At 32.7% G+C, this 19,940-nt stretch overlaps 1 protein-coding gene across 11 annotated transcripts in view; it reads left to right on the forward strand.

The window, feature by feature from the left end:
• LOC135803497 (zinc finger protein 135-like) overlaps positions 1-19,940 on the forward strand; it is a 77,982-nt gene that overhangs the window by 22,540 nt on the left and 35,502 nt on the right. For 9 of the 11 annotated variants that reach the window (XM_065317143.1, XM_065317148.1, XM_065317149.1 and 6 more), the window contains 2 exons: positions 438-1,424; positions 2,107-2,214. In XM_065317143.1, coding sequence (XP_065173215.1) covers positions 855-1,424; positions 2,107-2,214 — 678 coding nt within the window. In that variant the 5' untranslated portion in view covers positions 438-854. The remainder of the gene's footprint in view (positions 1-437; positions 1,425-2,106; positions 2,215-19,940) is intronic. The other 2 variants (XM_065317151.1, XM_065317153.1) reach the window with 2 other exon arrangements.

Genomic DNA, 19,940 nt, shown 5'->3' on the forward strand with positions numbered 1-19,940 from the left:
AAATTTTAGGAAAACTTAGTGAAAACTTTTAAGTTTAGAATAAATTTTGTGTTGTTTTAGGAAGTGTTAAAATATTTTGGGAAATAATTTTTGCTAAATTTCTAAGTTTTGCAAAATATTTTAAAATTTTTTGGAAAATTAATTTTTTGATATTTTGAGATAAATTTTATGTAGGTAATAATTTTAGATATTATTGTGTCTTTAGAAAATTTATTTTTAAATTTTAGCGAAAATTTTCTCCAAAAAATTAAATTTAGCAAAATTTTCTCCAAAAAAATTAAATTTTCCCAAAATTATTCTAAAAATATTTTTAATACTAATTTTAAAGTATTATCTCATTTTGCAAATAATCTCAATATATTTCCAAGTCATGTAAATTAATTTTTTGCAAAAATTTCAATTTTTTTCTGTTTTCTGATAATTTCTGTTGTTTGTAGATTGACGAACGGAAGTAACCTTGAAACACTTTGCTCTCACTGAGATAATCAAAGTGTGAAAGTGCACCTCGTCCACCTCGTGGTATTTACGCTCTCGCGCCGCGCCGGCGCACACCCCCCACACGCCGCCCCCTCGCAGCCGCCACGACGTTAACCACGGAGGACCAGACGATCTTAAACAACCTGAAAGTCGAGCATGAGAACCTAGTCGCCAAGTGGCTGCAGAATTCGTTCAAGAATTCGCTGACGGCCGCGTCGAGCGCCGCCGTCGCCGGCCAGCACTTCCTCGCCGCGACCGGCGGCGAGCAGCAGCCGCCGCCGCAACCACAGCAGCAGCAGGCCTTCTTCGACCGTCAGTCGCAAGAAAACGCCGCGCTGGATCTGCGCGCGCCCCCGCTCTCCATTCAAATCCCGCAGATGGCCGACGTACAACAGGCCAATCGGCCCGTCTTCAAGATGGAGAACGACTTCTGGCAACAACAGCAACCCCAGCAAACCCAACAGCAGCAACAACAAGTGCGACAACCTGCGAATCCAGTTGGTGTAGTGAATAATCCACCGCAACGAATGGCGCAGAATCTGAGCAACACATCACAGCAGAATTCACCGGTGCCAATGGCACATTCACCTGCTGGACAACAAAACACCCCACAACAACAACAACAAGGTGGGAATAATCATGTGTTGGCTCTACAACAGCAACATTTGAATCAACAGCAAGCACACGCGCAGAGTAGTCAACCCAATACACCCAACAATGGTATGCAACCCATTACACAACAACAGCAAGCGCAACAACAGCAACAACAAGCGAATGCGAACACACCGCAACTGGGTAGTCCGAATCCACATCAACAACAGCAGGCGACTTTGGCTGCTGTTCATGCGCAGCAACAATTAGCACAACACATGCAACAACAGCTGCCATCTAGCGGACAGAATTCACCCGAGAAGATGATGACGGAAAAAATCGTCAATGAATTACAAGTAAGTCTAAAATTCTTTAATTATAATTAATTATCTTTTACTCTTATATATTCCATATGTTCTTTTATTTTGTTTTTTTTTCGTTATGTTTTGGTGGCAGATGCAAAAATTTGCGTGTTGTGAGTTTGTCTGTAACCTGTAATTATCATCAACGTGTGGGCGGGATTTTTTTTGTCTTTTGTTTAACGTTTTGTTTGGGAGCGCGATGAGACAGGTGGCTCCATCTGAGGTCTAAGAATACAGCGCGGTGTTAAGAGGGGATGAACGTACACGTGCGTCGGAGGAGTCAAGGGAAGGGATGAACGGTGGGGGAGCGACGTCGCGACGCCGAGCTTTTGAGCTTTCAGCGTCGCGGCGTCGTGTTATTCTATGAGGAGACTCAGGACGCGCAACATCTAAAAATATTTTTTTCTTGGGGAGTTTTTAGAGCTTTTAGAGCTTTTGAGCTTTTATTTAAAAAGCTCATTATAATTTTTTTTAAATTTTATATTTTCTGAGATTTATTTTTAATTTTTTATTTTTGAGCTTTTTTTGAGAGCTTTTTGAGCTTTTTTGAAAGCTCGGTTTTTTTTTAACTTTTTGAGTTTAGATTTTTTCAAAATACTAATATATTAACCCTGTATGTGACTAACATAAGCTTCTCTCTTTGTGCTTTCGTTTTCGTGCTTTTCGCAATGAAAAGCTCGCGGATTTCAACCAGCTGCAGCGCAACTCGTCGGCGATCTCCGAGAGGACGCTCGAGGAGTGCTGGACGACTCTCCAACGAGTGAGTTGGCTTCTGTTCGACCGTGTAGAGTATACTTCCAAAAAAAAACGAAAAAAATCAGACGTAGATTCAATCAAAAAAATTTTAAAAAATAATGAATTTTCATTAAATTCACAAAATTTGCATGCAAATCAAAATTTAATCAAATTCGTATCTAGTCCGTGTAGTTGTTGTGCGTGTCTGTCGTTTTTTATCTCTTTGTGTGTGTCTTTTGATAAATCTGATGATTATGATAATGCGATTAATTATATAAGTTGATCGCTACGAAATGACCTAAACCTTTGGGGTATTGGAAAATGGTCTACCGAATACGCATGTTTTACAATATTTACACACTTTTACACTATTTACACTCGATGTTTATTGATTAATTGATTAATTGATAACAAACGACGAGTAAGAAGAAAAATAAGGTGAGTCTTATGTTATCATGAAACAAACTAAGAAATATGATGTGGAATCTAATGATTGGGATATTTTCAAGGATTAAGTGTGAAATATTTCAGCAAGTAACTTTTTAGAGCTTTTAAAAAGCTTTAAAACTGTGTTTTTCAAGTCGGGAAATAATGGATGTTTAGTTTTTTTGGATTATTTCAAAAAGTAATTAAGGAATTATGATGAAATTTACCACAGTTATTAAAGAATAAATTATGAACGGATTAGTAAAAGAATTTTAATCGTAGGTGTGATATTTATGAAGATACAAGGTGTTAAAGTTAGTACTTAAAATATTTATTTTTTATTTTTCATATTAAAAAATTACTGCTTCACTAATTTGATGATAACTTTAAAAGTAATTAAAATATTCAAACAAAATTTTGTAGAATAATAATTAATGAAACGTGTTATTAAAATACCTTTACAGATTATAAAAATCATTAAGCAATAATTATTTATTTACAGTTAAACATTTTATAACAAATTTTCACAAAAAATTGTTACTAGTCACTAATTTTAATTTTAAGGAAAAACCGTATATACTACACTAATTAAATTAAGAACATATAAACTATATAAAATTCTCTATTAATTACAGTCAACACATTGGAGTTATCGCTTCTGATAACGAAGTTATAAGGCATTGAATAAACCGCATTGCAACATAATTTATTTTTAGACTTAAAAGAATTAAGACTTACTTATTTGTAATTTAAACAAAAACCGTTAAAGATACATAATTCAAATTTCGCATACATAAACTAAATGAAATTCTCTATCAAACACTTTTTATATTTTCTTGTTATCTCTTCTGATAACGGATTTATTAAGCAATTAACTTGCCTAACTCTACAAAACATATCCACATTTTAAATTTCTAAATTTCTTTCTAAAAAATTACTACTATATGAAAGCTCACCACCTCGCCGCCCCCGACAGGCTTATTCCACAACTCATTTTCCGCCACACAGTTTCTACGATTGGCGCTTGGTGCCAGGCACGCGGGGGCGCGCTTCGCATTTTAAAAGTCACTCTCCGCGGAAAATAGAAATAACATGCGTGTTCCTCGCCCGCCGCCGCCTCCACCACACCACCATGCAACTGAAAAACACGGATAACATTCGCGTTATATTTTCCTACACATGACGAAGAGTTATTCCGTTTCGCGTGTGGGGGGGCGCAAAAGTAGGTTTGGGGGTGGCGCGGCGATAAACTCCGCCGCCGAGGCAATAAAAATACTCAATTTTTACCGCTGCGTCAAGATTACATAATGTATACATGTAAATATATACCCTCCAACCAGGTGGATTTGAATCGGTTGAAACAAAAGCTTTCTTTGTGCGCGCTCTCGAGGGGGTTGATAAAAAGTGTGCGTGCGGTTTGAACATTTATCGAATATTTTATTTACACGAAACTCTAGCATATTTTATTTACATTTACATTCGTGGAAGCTATAAAACGATGGAAGTTACTTTCTGCTATTGGATTTCTTTTTTATTCGAGTTGTAAAAAGGGGTTGAAACAAAATGGAACTTTTTCGACACACACGTGTTTTGTATTTCTCGAATCGATAATTGTATTGATGGCAATTCAATTGTGAGCGAAAAAATGCCACGCCTTTTGTGCTAAATTGCAGGGGTGCGACACCCTTATTCTTTTATCTTTGATTCAAACCCTGAAAATGATTTTTTTTTAGTTTTTGACCGTTTGAAACAAAATGGCTTGGCGGATTTTACAAAAAATTTCGGACAATAATAAGTGATATATTTTTAATCGATTCACAACAAAAAATTTAAAATTCATTAATTAGTTTTTTAATTATTCGCAATCAAAATTAAAAGTAGTTTTTATGTAAAAAATATGGTTTGTTTAATATTTTTGCAAATTAACAACAAATGTTTAGTTATTATTAATTATAGTTGGAGGTTTTATAAACTACATTAAATTATCTATCCATATTTGAAAAGAGTTAATTGCTAGGTATGAAATTAAGAAAGTTATTGAGCTTTGAAGTTCCGTTACAATTAATTAATAAGTGACTTGTTCAATAGATTATAATGATTTAAATAGAATGTGATAATAGATTAAATTATCTATTAATTTTTGTTTCGTATTTCAAAATAGCTCTTTAGGTTTAGCTGTTAATTGAGGTTAAATTACCAACTAAAAAATTTCAAAAATAAAAATAACTTTTTACTAATTTTAATATTACGCAAAAGTTAATTATTGCATTTAAATGAATTTTACCCAAATAAAAATAGATAAATTTGCGTATGAAATAGTGGCAACAGATTGAAAATATCTCATCTAGTTTGGCCTGTAGAGCGGTGCGAAGTTGGCGATGCACGCGCGAGCAGAGTTCGAAAAAAGCCCACACGACTTTTTGTGCATTTTATTGCCGCCGATGCGTTTATGCATAGAGTTCGTTCGCTCCTTGGGATGTCTATGAACCCTCTCTTTTAACTATAGCAAAACGAAGGCGAAGAGACTCGCGGACGCACGCATGCGATGAGATGCGCGCGGAGAGCGCTGCGAAGAAGTAGGAGGCTTTTTATAAACGAGCGCCCGCGGTTTAAAAATAGCTTTTTGCAGGCGCACGCATTCCCGAGCGCAGAAAACTGCGCGGAAAAAGGACGAATGTGCGCCGAAATGTGAATGACACTCGGCCTCAATCGAGAAAACTATTCGAAAACCGAAAAAAGAGAGAAAAAAGCAGAAAATGCATTTTTTGTTTCAAATTTGAAATATTTGATAAAAAATTTTATGAAATTGATTGAAGTTTTACAGGATGAAAGCTAATTAAATTATTTATTATTCTGTAAAAGAATTATGCCAAAATATTTAATATTTTCCAAATTATCGTGAATCAATCTTTAACAAGAAAAATAAAACAAAAAGCAAAAAAAAGAAAAATGCATTAGTTAACAAAAATCTGAATAACTCAATGCCAATTAAATCAATCTTAATAAAACAAGGAGAGCGGATAGCTAATTAAATTTCTTATCAAACACTTTTTAATTGACGTAAATATCATTGTTGGTTTTATAGTTATATGACATTTAAGTTTAAAGAAAAAAAGTAAAAGTCAAATTGCAAAAATACACAAAAAAATTATTCACAACACAGTAAAACCGTGATTTATTCAATTATTTCTCAACTAATTTAACAAAAAATTACAAATTATTTAAATAACAATATTCTCCACACAATTGAAAAAAATCATCTAAATATTTTAAATAGTTAAGAAGTTATTCAACGTCTAAGTTTCAACTAAAAATTCACATTTTCTTCAAAACTTTCTCACGAGTTTTTTGCTTAAATAACGAATAAGATCTAAATCTACATTTACCTGTGCACTATACTTATACACATCATCTTCTTCTTCAACCCCTTTACTAGAATTACTTCCGGACACCTCCAAAAAATTAATTTGCATATATCCTCAACTACTTTTCGTCGCGTATCATTTTTTTACTTCTCTGAAACAATGCCCCGAAAAGGGGTAGAAATGCGGCGTGTGAAAACACGAATCATCGCGTCAAGGGGTTGATTGTTAACCCCCTATTGTGCCCTGTATGCGCAAAGTATTAATATTAATTTTTAGCGGGCGTTTTTTGCGTTTTATAAAAAAATGGAAGCGAAAAAAGTTTAATGCTAAAATAATAGTGCGACACAATAAAACGGCGGTTAGGGAGGTTAGAAAGGGGTGGCGACGATTTGTTCAGATGTCAAACAAAGCGCCACGTCATTGAATACATTTTCAACTAGTGATTTGTACTTTCTAATAGTTTTTTTTGTGAGAAACAGAAAAAATAATTTTTTTGTGTTAAATATTTCAGTTGAGAATAATGAGAAAATGACTAAGTACAATTTTATGAAATTAATAGGGTATATAGAAAGTTAAATTGTTTATAATTTTATTTTTAATTTGTTTAAATATGTTTAATAGTTTTTGTTTAATTAGGAATTAAAGTTGAAACTATAAAAATGATTTTAAATTTGTTTTGCAAAGGAAAAACACTGATAACTTTGTTTAAACAAATTATGTTTTTATCAAATTTACCAATATCATAGTCAATTAAATTCTTTATCAACACATGAAAAGCTGATAATGATATCTCTATTTGTTTAAAAGTTATCGGCTTATAAACTTGATCATCAAAAAATCAATTTAAAACCTCAAAAAGTGTTTTACTCCACTAAAACTCAAATAATTAATTTAGTATTAACAACATCCTAACACACTAAACATAATACGATAGAAAATTAAATTCTTTATAAACCTGAACAAATTTGAAGCGAATATCTGCAGTAGTTTGCAAGTTAAACGACATGAAAGCAGCAGCAAGCGAAACAGTAACAAACGCGAGTAAAAATAAGCATACGCCCGTGCAAAAAATAAACGAAAGCCTCACATGCGAGAACTCGCACAGGCCAAGCGCACAGAGCAAAAAAAAAAGCAGCACAAGAAAAAAAGGAACACAAAAACGAAAAAGATTCCTCGCTCGCGATCCCGCCACGGTGTGACTGACCCGCACAATATAAAATAACTTGCGTTCGGCGTACGTTCCTTCCAGCATCTTCACTACTCTCACCGCTCGCATCTCCGGTAACCGTCTCACTTCTTCGGCCTCCGCGGTCCTCCATCATCCGAAGGAGCTCAAACTCAATCTCAATGTGTGCGTGCCACCTCCTCACGTTTTTCTTCTTCTTCTTCTTCTTCTTCTTCTTCTTCTGGTTTTCTTCTACTGCGCGCGCGACTCGCAACAACTAGTGCGCTCGCTGCACGTTGCGTTTTTTTCTCTCGTTCGATGATTCTTTTCGTTACTTTTTTCCGCTGAGCTTTGTGGACGGCATAATAAAAAACCGGTTGAACAAAGCGCGCGCGCGCGGCCAACGCAACTTCTTCGGAGTTGTGCGAAAAAACGCCAGCGCCAGGGCAAAAAGAATGAGAGGAGCTGGTAGGAGTGGAAGATGTGGAAAAAGACGAAAAAGTCGCGGGTGTGCTTGACCCTTTGAGAGTAACACAAACGACCACGAACGTTGCTTAAACACTTAATTGAAACATTGAACTTTGTGTGATTACAAACAGTGAAATATCTGCGGAACTAATGTGGGAAAATGATTGAAATTTTTATGGTGTGTAGGTAATTTAATTGTTTATAAGGTGGTATAAAATTGTTTAAATGTATAAATTAATTTAATAGTTATTAACAATTTAAGAAAAAAAATGAAAAAATAGACATATTTTACTAAAAATTTGTTTAAACAAAATTGACCGTATGGATGTGAACAAATTTAAGATAATTTATAAATAAATAAATTGTCTATAACATGGAGAATAGTTTATTAAAATATCTTTAATACTTTTGTTGTTATTAAGCTTTAAAGTTGCGATAATGACTGAACAAGTTTTTGAAACTAATTATTAGTTTAGTTTTTTGTTGATTAAGTAAAAGTTTATTAATGAATTTAAACTAAATTAAGGTTATTGATACAAAATTAAATTATCTATAATTTGCTGCTAAATTTATTCAAATATCTTCATTTTCAAGGAAGTTACAGGCTTGTAAAGTAAACCAAATTTTTTTACAAATTATAATTTTTAAATGCAATAGTTTATATTTTGTTGAATAATTTTGTTATTATTAAACAAATTTAAACAAAATTTATCGACCTAATAACCAATTAAATTTTCTTTCTAAAACCGTTTGAAACATTAAAATCCGTCTATAACATTCAAAGTTACAATGCTCTAAACTACAACAATTTTTTCCACACGAAAAAAAAACACACACACTAATAAAACTAGTTATAATGAACTGAAAGCTGAAAGCTCGATCAGTTAGGGTGCCCTCTGCCTACAAAACCAAGCTTACAATGCGTATCATTACAAAGCGAATTTTTATTTGCTGCCACCCTTTAAATTTGAGGGTAGTTTTTTCTTCCATATTTTTTTCTATATATTGATTTAACATTTGAACATTAAAAGCTCTGTGATAAGCGAGGGTTAAAAATGACACAAAGCAAAATTAATTTAATTCCTTATGAATAAATTAAATAAACTTTTTTTTCTTCAATTTTTAATTTTTTTTTATTTTTGAAAGCTCGAGAGCTTAAAGCTTGAAAGCTCGCTGGAAAATAAAGAAAATGGTAGAGTTGGAAGCTCGTGCCGCTTGCGTTTCCGTTTCCGGTAATAATTCACGTGCGCCGTGCGCAAAACGCAACGTACCCTCGAGAAACGCGCTTTTACACTCAAGAAAGCTCATAAAAAGCTCGAAAAAATTAAAAGTTAAATTTATCGCTTTTGAAAAAAAATCAATAACTAAATATTACGTAGGTTATTTATTTATGTGCATATACATTACACATCGAGCTTTCGCAAGCTTTCCGTCGCCGGTGAAAACTTTAATGTGCTTTTCGGTCAATTATTTTTCAAATTATAGAAAATCGCCGTCTAGAAGTAGGAATTACCGCGTATCGCGCAGCAATTCACACGAAATTGCCACCAGACACGAAAATGAAATGGAGACCGTGCTTTCGAGAGCTTTTTCTACTCGGAAAAACAAAGAATTACCAAATTACACCCCAATTTACTTGGCTTATTTTTATTGTGAGCTGGTATTTTAAATTTCTTCTAATCGAAGCTTTTTTGCACTCAAAAGCTCATTGAGAAAGCTCTCGGTTACGTAATTGAATTTGCGTCGACACAAAGTGCCCAACCGTCGAAGCATTTGTTTCACTCGCAGTTGAAACTTTTTCCTCCACAGAAAAGCTCACGCTCAAGCTCACGAGAGCTTTTTTATAGTTTTTCTTTTTCTGTGCTTCTGCGCGTTCGCTTTCATATTCAATTTGTTGCGCGAAAGAAATGCGTCTCGAGCGTAAAAAAGCTTCTTTGAAAGCTCGCTGGTGAAAATTTTCATCGTCGATGAAAGAAAAGCTCAAACTTTGCACTTGTTTGTTTTTTGTTTCGCGGCGTGTTCTTCTTGTGTTGTTATTTACGCGCGTTTTTATTTTTAATTCTTTTCATTGTTCGCCATTGTTTCCATTTGTTTCAATTATGAATCGTCGGCCCCAAAGGGATGAAAATCGGTAAGGAAAATTTTATTTCTAAAGCTCCAAGAGAAGCAGATGTTTAATTAGCGCGACTGTGAAAAATATGTTCAAGAAAAATGTCATTTAAAGTACTTTCTAGTGTGATAATTATATCATGTGATACATTTTTGGAAAGCTCATTTAATAAGCTATCGACTAAAGTTATTAGTGAAAATATATTGTTGTTAGTATAAGAATTACAGGGTGTTGAATATTAAAAAACATATTTTGATATCAAAAATGATTTTTGACACAAATTTTTAATTTAAACTTTGATAAAATATTATAAATAATTAAAATGATATATATTCTGAAAACTATTTAAATTATCTATAACATGGCGAAAGAATAATAATAATATCTCAAATATACAGAGAGTTACAAGCTTTTAAACTTCAACAAATAAATTTGCTTCAAAAAAATTTGTATTTTTGTTTAAATATCAATTTTTTCACATAATAAATAACAAATATTAACAATACGCTTATAAAAATTATGCATCATCACGTTCACAAGCACACTATACATTTTTCTCCCCACTCATCATCAAATCTCAATGAAAAAGCTGCAAAACGAAGCGAGCAGAAAAAAACGAAACAAAAAGTCTTGATTCAGGGTTCCTCGCTGACACGAACACAAATACACATCACTACTGTACTCACTCTCATTGCTCATTACATTATTCCGCACATGCACGCCACACATCCTTCTGTGTGTGTGCGAATGAGTGTGTTTGCGTTTCATGCAAGGACGACGCCGCTTACGCCGCCCGACGCGGCGCTCCCGCCGCAATAAGTTGCCGACGATCAACGTGCGTGCATGCACATTGCACTTTGCACTAAAAATGTGCGTTCGTCATAAGAAACAAGCGAAAAATCGCACGCATATTTCGTGAGTTGAAAACAAACGCGCGCCGAACGAAGACGTCGAGTGTGCGACGCCGCGGAAATTTATTTCTCAATGAATGCGCGATACACGCGAGCCACGCGCACATGGCGCGCGCCTAGGACTTGAAAACACATCGACAACAAGCGATAAACAATAAGTGATGATTTGCGATTGAAATTATTGGATTGACAGGTGATTACAGACAAGTTTGCATTTAAATCGTGTGAAAAACTTTAATTTTGAAAAAAGTGTGTGGAAAGTGCGTAAAAATGATGGAAACTGAAACAAATCCGGTATTATTTATTATTATTTATTATTATTTTTATATAAATATTGTTTAAGTTGACTTAAAGTAACCTAAAACGGCTTAAAACGACTGAAAACTATTATAAACAGAGAAAAACTTTTTTGATTTTTTTATTACATCAAGTTTAAATGCAATTTACATAAACAAATTTTGAATAAATTAAGTCATGTTTTACATTATTTTAAAGATAATTTAACTATATATTGACTAATGAAAGAATTATCAATTTATCACAATTATAACAAAAGTTATTACACAAAATATAAAAAAATTCAACAAACCACAAAATTTTTGAATTTGTAGGAACTATTGAAACAAATGAAGATAATTCGATTATAATAATAGATTATATAACAAATTATATATCATTTGAAAGCTTATTTCCTGTACTTTCAATTGGTGTAATTGTATATCGAATATTTTAGTTATAATAGTAATTATTCACTAATTAAAATCAAAATTTGTATAATTTTTGACCTTTTTTTACATTTTTTGCCTTAAAACCTAAATTTTTAACATTTTAAGAACAAAAAATCATAAAAATATATACAATTAAAAAGACTGTTCATGAAGCAACAAAATATACTTTGAATTACAGTTCAAGCATGTCCGTAGCGAAAATAGTATTCACTTTCAACAAAAAATGCAAAAATGCCTGAAATTTTAAAATGTTTTGAGGTTAACCTTGAATTATATTAACCCAAAGAAACAACAATGTAAGCGAGCAAATATTTTTACTCATTTGTTCCATTTTTAAACGTTTTACGCAAAAAATCAAGCAGAAAAATTGCTTGAATCGTGTGTTTAATGAAGCCTAATGAATTAAAGTGCTTGATGAATATTCGATGATTGTTTCTCTCTGGTAATTCGTCGCATCATTAGCATTGACTCTCACTTAAGTCAAAAAGTGTTCAGTCATCGTGTCCTACTTAAGTCTTTCACACTCAGGCGCATCTTTGACTTAAACGCGGAAAATTGCGTTTTAAATTTATATTTTTGAGCTGACTTTTGTTATTTTTTTTAATTTACGGCCGAGGAATGCACTAAATTACTATGTATTATATATGAATACATAGGTAGTAAAATTCGTGAGGTGATAAAGAAAAAATAGTTTGATTACAATGTTGCGATTCGTTGTTATGCGTCGTTAAAATAAAAAGTTTATTTTTGTTTTGCGATAATTTTTTTCTACTTCAACGTAAAAATGTATAATTTATAAGCAATTAAATGTAGAATGTTATATATCATATTAAAGGTAATTTTATTATCTATACAATGACGTTTAAATAATATGTTTACGACAATTATATAAAAAGTTATTAACAATTTTGTTACAAAAAACAAATTGCTTTATGAATTATTTAGAAAACAAAGTTTACCCTTAATTTAAGGGTTGTTTTAATTGATAATATAGAAAAATATTTTATTCAAAAGATAGATAATTTAATAGACTTTTATCTAGTGGAAACCGTGTGCCGATATATTGAATACAACAAAAGTTATTAACAATTTAGTAAAGACTACCTACTGAGGTAAATTTCAAAATAGTTAAGTCACTTTAAAAAACTATAAATTAAAGTAAGTTGCAAAAATATTATAACATTGTGTTATACACCAAACGATAGACAATTTAATTATCTTACAGAAATTGTTTAAATAATTTCATAATGTTTATTACTTTTTGTAATATAAGCAAATTTCGAGAGAAAACCATAAATTTAGTAAAAACTTCGCATTTGGAATCGAATAAATTTCATATTCGTTATGGTTATCACCAATTCTGATTGCGTTCTTAAGCGTAGTGTGAATTTCTCAAGAATGCGCATGCGCGCCACAAAAAAGCGGCGCAAAAAGAGAAATTGCATTCGAAGCGCATAGAATAAAATAGAAAATAGAAAAAGCATGCGAGTTCCACGCAGGTCAACTTTACACGAGTGGGCACACCAGCCTCAACCAAGAAGTGACTTAAGTCACTCGCATCCTATGAGTCGAAGCCGTCGAATCGCTGAATGCAACAGCAGCAAAGAATGAGGAAAACTTGCGCGTGCATTAACTTTTTTGCGTCTGCGCATGCGCTAACGACTGAGTCAAATTCGCAATCACCAAATGAACAGTTTTTTCTACTCCAGTAGACCTGGCTTTTAAACTCGGCCGGATTTTGTGTTTGTGCGCTGATGTGACTTAAGTCAGTTGAGTTGAGTCTGTTGCGCGCTGACGAATCAAAAGCACACGCGTGCCACTTCTTCGCTACCTGTGAGAGCCTCGCCTCCTCGGCATAGAGCGATGCTCATCTAACGTTCGATATAATTGCGCACTTTTTCCGCATCGCTCCACCGGCCAATCAGCGAGCCTTCACAGGTTGCAGCTTAAGCCTAATAAGGAACTTGAAACAAATTGTTTCGAGGCGAAAAAAACGACGAGAACGAAACTGGTACTTTGAGTTCAATTTGAGGCGGCTTCCCGATAAAGCTCGCTAGTATGTTATACATCGTTTTAAAGCTTATTTTAATGGCTATCTTATGCTGCTAGTAAAGATAAAATATTTTATTATTTGTTAAGGTTATGAACAAATAAGTGAACAAAAGCAGGTTTTGCGTAAAAGTCAACTAAAAGTGAAATAGTTTAGTTATTGCTAAATTAATTGTTGATATAATAAAACAAATTTATTCAATTATATATCATTTTAAAGCTAATTAAATTATCTATTCAACTATGTAATAACAATAGCAATTATTTAATTATTTATTTGTTTACAGAGGAATAAACTTTGAAAAAGTTGGAATTTTGTACTTATTTGTATTTTGACTTTAAGGGTAGTTACCCTTAATTAAATAGGGTAGTTTTCTGGAAATTGATCAATAATTTAATTGTTGTTATAATTTTGAAAATTTGAACGTTCTATCTCATTTTTAACAAAAGTTATTAACAAAAATGTAAAAAATGTCAGAATTCAAACTTTTTGCATTTTTTTACAAAAACATAAATAAATCTAGTTTAAAACAATAAACTATAATATTTTTATATATCATTGGATAGCTAATTAAATAATCTTTACAATGACATATCATGCCATAGAAAAATGCTGTGTCAAGTATGACTTCTATTGACTTTTATCTCGTAGTTTAATGAATCGTGGCTCCGCGCAGAAAAAAAAACCCTGTGAACAAATAATAAAATGTATAAATATATCAAGAGCGAGCCTGCGTGCATTCTGCGCATGGATTTATGGCTTGTCGTAGGTTAGTGATCTCGCGGCTGAGTCAACTGACTTAAGTCAGGCGCGCGCGTGTGCGCACACGCATGTTACACTTAACACTTGCGCTTTCCGAGACCTGCGCTTATCACGGCCTTCTTTCCGTTTATTTTTACACAGCGCGACGTCACAACAATCGCGGCGTTTGTTTAAAAAGCGTTCGATGGCCGATTTTTACGCGCGCGCGCAAACAGGAAAAATGCGAGGATAGGCAGCGCATCGATATGTGGCACACATGTGCGTTGTAAAAATAGTCGTGCTCGTAGCAACAATAATGGGTCAGTAAACTTTTATCGGGCGTGCGCCGGCGCGCCGCAGCAAGGAACTTTTCAAGGAAACGCGCTGCTTTTATGCATTTATGCGCCGGAATGCCGAAAAGAATACAATGGGTTATTATCATTTTATGTTTGAAAGTTTTTTCCACATTTGAGACGCATCGCTAAGTGATAACAATACATGTGATACATCAATTTATAGAGGAATTTATTGGCTATCGAATAGCTTTTACAGGTTTTAGAAATATTTATAAACAAAAAAGTTATTAACAAAAGTATGAGATAAAAAATTTCGTGAGCAAAAAATATAACTCATTTTTATTTGCTCGGTAGAAACAGTTTTAATAGTGATAAAAAATTGTGTTTAGAAATAGTAGTACATAATTTAATTAGTTATACTTTGATGAAAACAATTTGTTTCTATCTTAATTACAACAAAAGTTACAAGCAATTTAGTAAACTACTGCAAAATGACTTAAATTGGGCAATATTTAAGTCACTTTTAAACAATTAAAGTTTTATACACATTCTCTTTATGTTATATTACCTTGTTATACATCAAATTGTAGGTAATTTAATTGGCTATTTACTTGTTTAGGTTTCAATTATTTTTGATAAACAGGACAATAGTTATGAACAAAAGAGTAAATTGTTAACAAAACTTTAAAAATTAATAATTTTACACTTTAACATCAAATAACTTTTGAACTGAAGCAGATATAACTTTCAAATAAACTTAAATGTATTAACAATTTAACGCACTTTAAAATAATGTATGATGTGTTTCATAAAACATACAGGGTGTACCCGAAATTTTGATTTGAGTAAAAAATTTCATTTTTTCACTTTTTTGCTTATAAAACCTGGTGTAGGTAGGAAACAGAAATAAGTAGCATCTCGCAGGCAATAAAATTACACACAAATTGATATAATTGCATAAAATTATCGCAATAGGAAATGAGTTTAACTAGACGTCCAAGCTGCGCGCGCGCACACAATAAACCACCATGAAATTCCGCATCTTCACGGTCATCACGCGAAATTAATTACGGCGCATTTTTCGCGCGCACGTCTTTAATATTCCATATTTCTACGTTTCTGCGAGAGAGAAGGCCGAACGCATGATCACGATCTCGACGCGCGCGCGAGAGTTAATAAAGAATGCGCGCAGCAAACATATATAGTATATAAATATATAGATGTATACATTTATATTGTGTATTACAACAATTTCAGAGTTGAGATAGGTTATGGCCTCTCGCGTACTCGGCCGCGCCGCATTCGCGCCGACTCAACTGACTTAAGTCACGCGCGCACACGCCGCGACGTTGGCGCATCGACTTGGCCGGCTGTAGGTGAACACACTTTGTTGAAAAAGCTCGGCGCGAGCTGCTTAAAAAGCCTCGCGAATGAGTCGACCACATGAGCAGATTCGTTCCTCGGCTCAAACCTATCAGTGCGCATGTATTCATCTCGGCGTTTTATATGGTTAACGTGGAATATAGATAGATTTAAGTCATGTAAACAGGAACTGGAACTGATCTGGAATAGATTTTTTTTAGTTTTGGAATTATTTTTAGTAAAACGTTAATTATTCGAAGATGGAGAGAGATAGCGCGAGGCGGTTTTCACGGTCGATTAGCCAATTAAACAAGCTTTCAAATGATGTATAACATGATACTGTTATCATTCTTTAATCTATAGTATTTTAACTGTAAAGTTTAAGTATGTTTTAGTAATTATTAGATTTTTTGCATTACGTCATTATTTTGTTAATAACTTATTTAAAAATTAAGATATCGTATTAAAATTTAAAGTGGATGAAAGCCAATTAGATTATCTATAAATTCCATGTAAAACACATAAAGTAATCTTAGTAATAATATGATTTACAGGGTGTTGAAATTGACACTTAGTTTGAACATTTATTTTTGTACAGTTTTATCAAAACGTTAATAACTTTTTATTTAAAAGCTATAATTGAAATATTAAAAGATATTCTGATTGACAATTAAATTATCTATAAAATGATGTATTACATGATAGTATTATCATAATTGTACACCTGGTTATCTAATTTTAAAGTAAAACATAAAAGTACAACATTTTTTACTTTTATCTCAATAAGTTATTTTGAGTTGTCTCACTAATTTGACAATAACTTTTACAAAAATTAAGATATCGTGTTCTAGTTTGAACTGGATTATAGTAAATTAAAATATCTATTACATCCGTTCTAAAAATTGATTGGAACTCTAAAATGTCTACCCTTTACAGGGTGTTGAATTTTAGCTTTGCCAAAATCAAAAAATTTTGTTATTTTTTTTTTCAATTGCTTATAACTTTTTGAGTATTATATATACATAAAAAATTCAAACGGCGTTTAATAGTCAATAAAATTATCTTTACAATGATGTATAACAAGTTATCATAACACGCTCAAAAGTGTCCAAAAATCGCTTCAAATTCCAAGTATTGTTTCAACATTTATGAATCGCGAAATTCGTGAATGGCTACCGAACGACCGACATTCGACCAACAATAACAATTCATTCAAAACGCTGGGTTTCGTTCCACGTTACTAGTTCCGAGAACTAATTGCGCCTCCCACTCTCCGTCCGTAAGCCGGCTCCTCAGCCACGGCTAATTCGCATAATTACTTCGCAATTTGCAATCACGATGACGAACGTTGATATTTGTCGTTCGCTCGCGTGGCTAAAAACTATCCTTAACCCATCCGCTAATCAGCGACTCTTCAAAAATAACCGGCTCAACGATATCCACCCACACGGTTCATGTGTGTGCGTTTGTCGGTTTATGAATGAAGGTAAAAAAATGCGAAGATGGATAATTTCACGATTCGGTGACGTGCGACCGTGCGCACGCACCGCTCGCCTCGTTTAATTCGCAATTGGTCAGCAATTCCTATCATCAGATCGGCCAACCCCGGCATGTGGGAAACTCGTCATTAGCGCTGCGCGCTTTTCCATTAGCATACAATGCCGGCGGTGCTGTACGGCCAGCCGACTTTGTTTTAACGCCATTTTTATGCGTTTTCAAGCGCGCAGGCCATGAAAGAAAAATTGCTTCATGGTCGTACGCTCATCAGCTACCAATGGGAGTTGTTTCGTGGAATTATACCCGGTAGTTTATTAATTATTAAATAATTTCGGCGGAAAATGATTTGGTGAGTGTTTTTTTTGAGGAATGCAACGTTTTACTAATTTGTTAATAAAAATTTGTACAGGTGAGATAGAGACTTTATTTAAAAACATTTGAAAAGTTGCTTAAATAAGCTTTAAAATGATGTATAACTTGTTAATGTTAAGATTAAGTAAAGATTATTAATTAGCAGTTAAATTGACCTCTTCATTTTTTTAGTGAAAAAAATGATTAATAGTATTTTAATTAACAAAAAATCATATTTCTCTTGATTGAATTTCAACTAAATTTTGTATTATGATAGAGAATTTAATTGTTTATAATATGTTTCAAACAAAACTTAAAAATTTTAATTTGTTTAAGAGTTATTTATAAAAAACTAAACAAAATCAAATTGAAAATTTTGTAGCTCGCTGGCTGATGCATTTATTTATAAATTTGTTTATAAAACTGGACTTAGACAAGTTATCAACATAGTTTAAAAACTATTAAATAGCATATAAAATTATCTTTACAATGATATATAACATGATGTATTTTGATAACGGAAAATCAATTTTATCCGCGTTTTTATAAAAAAAATAATTTTATAATTAGAACATTTTCAATCGTTAATTACTAACATTTCTAATGCTTCAAATGAGTGCAAATTTACCATACATGTTGATAATTTATCTGGCTATAATATACTGGAACGTTTATATAGATATCTCTTTTCGTTTAAAAGATATACCCAAAAAACAAAACAAAATCACAAAAAAATCGCGCAATTACACGATGAATCGAAATGCATCAAAATGAGTTTGAGAATAATTTCCTCGTCGCAAGATTGCATGACGTGTGCACCGTGCGCGTTTCGCGCGAAGTCGAAAAGTTGCAAGAAATGCAATGACCTGATGCATGCCGGCATCGCAGATGAACGCCTACTTACTTTGAGTTGTTTGGTTTTCTCGCGTCTCGCGTCTCTCCACTTCTTCTCGGCGAGTGGAACCCGCTTCGCCGGCACGAAGAGATTGCCAGCGCAGCAAGAGTTTGCGGTAGGTTAGGAAGGAGTTGTGCTGTTGCTGCTCCTACAATCGTCCATTCAATTTATCTGTAATGCAACGGGCAAAGAAACAAAGAATTGCGGATTTTTATTTGTAGGAACATAGAAAAATTGGTAAAATTATGGCTAGATAAAGTTGCTAGGAAAAGTCTGAATTACCAAAGGTTGTGATAAGAATTTTAGAACGTGTTATACGTCAATTTGTAGATAATTTAATTTTCTTTCGAATGATGTAATAATATCTGTCATTACATTATTTGTTGTTAAATTATAAGTACAAATATGACAAAAAAACATTTTTTTAAATTTTGCAGATTTTATTTTTGATTCTAAATTTTACCGCTAAATAACTCAAGTTTCACACAAAATAACACAATCGTATTATACATCATTTGAAAGCTTGTTTAATGCACTATCCGATTAATTCAAAACAAAATATTCATCTTTAAAATACAAAGCGTTTCAAGCAATTTTTAAAATTTCATATTTTTCCGTTTATTAAATTAAAACAAAAGTGTAATGGCTTATAAATGTTATCAAATGTCAGTACAACATAAATTGTTTCGAGTTTGTTTATACATAATTCAATTAGCTTCAATTCTGTTCAAACTACAAGCTATTATCTTAATTCGCCACGGAGTTATTACAAAAAGAAAATATAATTGCAAAACACTCGTCAATTAGATTCAATAATTTGTTTGTTGGTTTTACTGTTAAATTACAAGATGTTACTAATTGTTAATACATTCATATTTTACATCATTCGAAAGCCTATTTAACACACTATACAAATTGTTTATGACTGACTTTACAACTATAAGATACACGGTGTTACATAAAATTTAAAACTTTTGATAAAAATAATTTTCAAAGTTAATAAAAATTTAAACGTAAATAAACGGCATTAAATTTTATTAAAGTTTAAATAATTTGAAGCTTGCTGATAAAAATTTAACTGGCTCTGTTTTAGTTTAAACCAGAAGCTCTTATCTATATTTTTAACAAAGTTATGGCAAAAATAAAACGTAAATGCATAACCACCATCAATTCAATTCAATAATTTGTAAGTTGAGTTTACGGTTAAATAACAAGATGTTGCAAATTGATAATACCCTCGTGTTATACATCATTTGAAAGATAATTTAATTATCTAATCATATTTGAAAAGATAATTATATTAGCAGTATTCGTTCAACTGTTATTAACATTTTAGTAAATAATTGTAAAATTTGATTTTTAAAACGTTTTCTGTGATATCTCATTACTTAAACACTCTGTATATGTAAC

This window comes from Atheta coriaria, unplaced genomic scaffold (genome assembly GCF_025399875.1).
Source record: "Atheta coriaria isolate IRGN ID8LTWV9N9 unplaced genomic scaffold, Caltech_Dcor_3.1 hic_scaffold_2_pilon, whole genome shotgun sequence".
NCBI classification, from domain to species: Eukaryota; Metazoa; Arthropoda; class Insecta; order Coleoptera; family Staphylinidae; genus Dalotia; species Dalotia coriaria.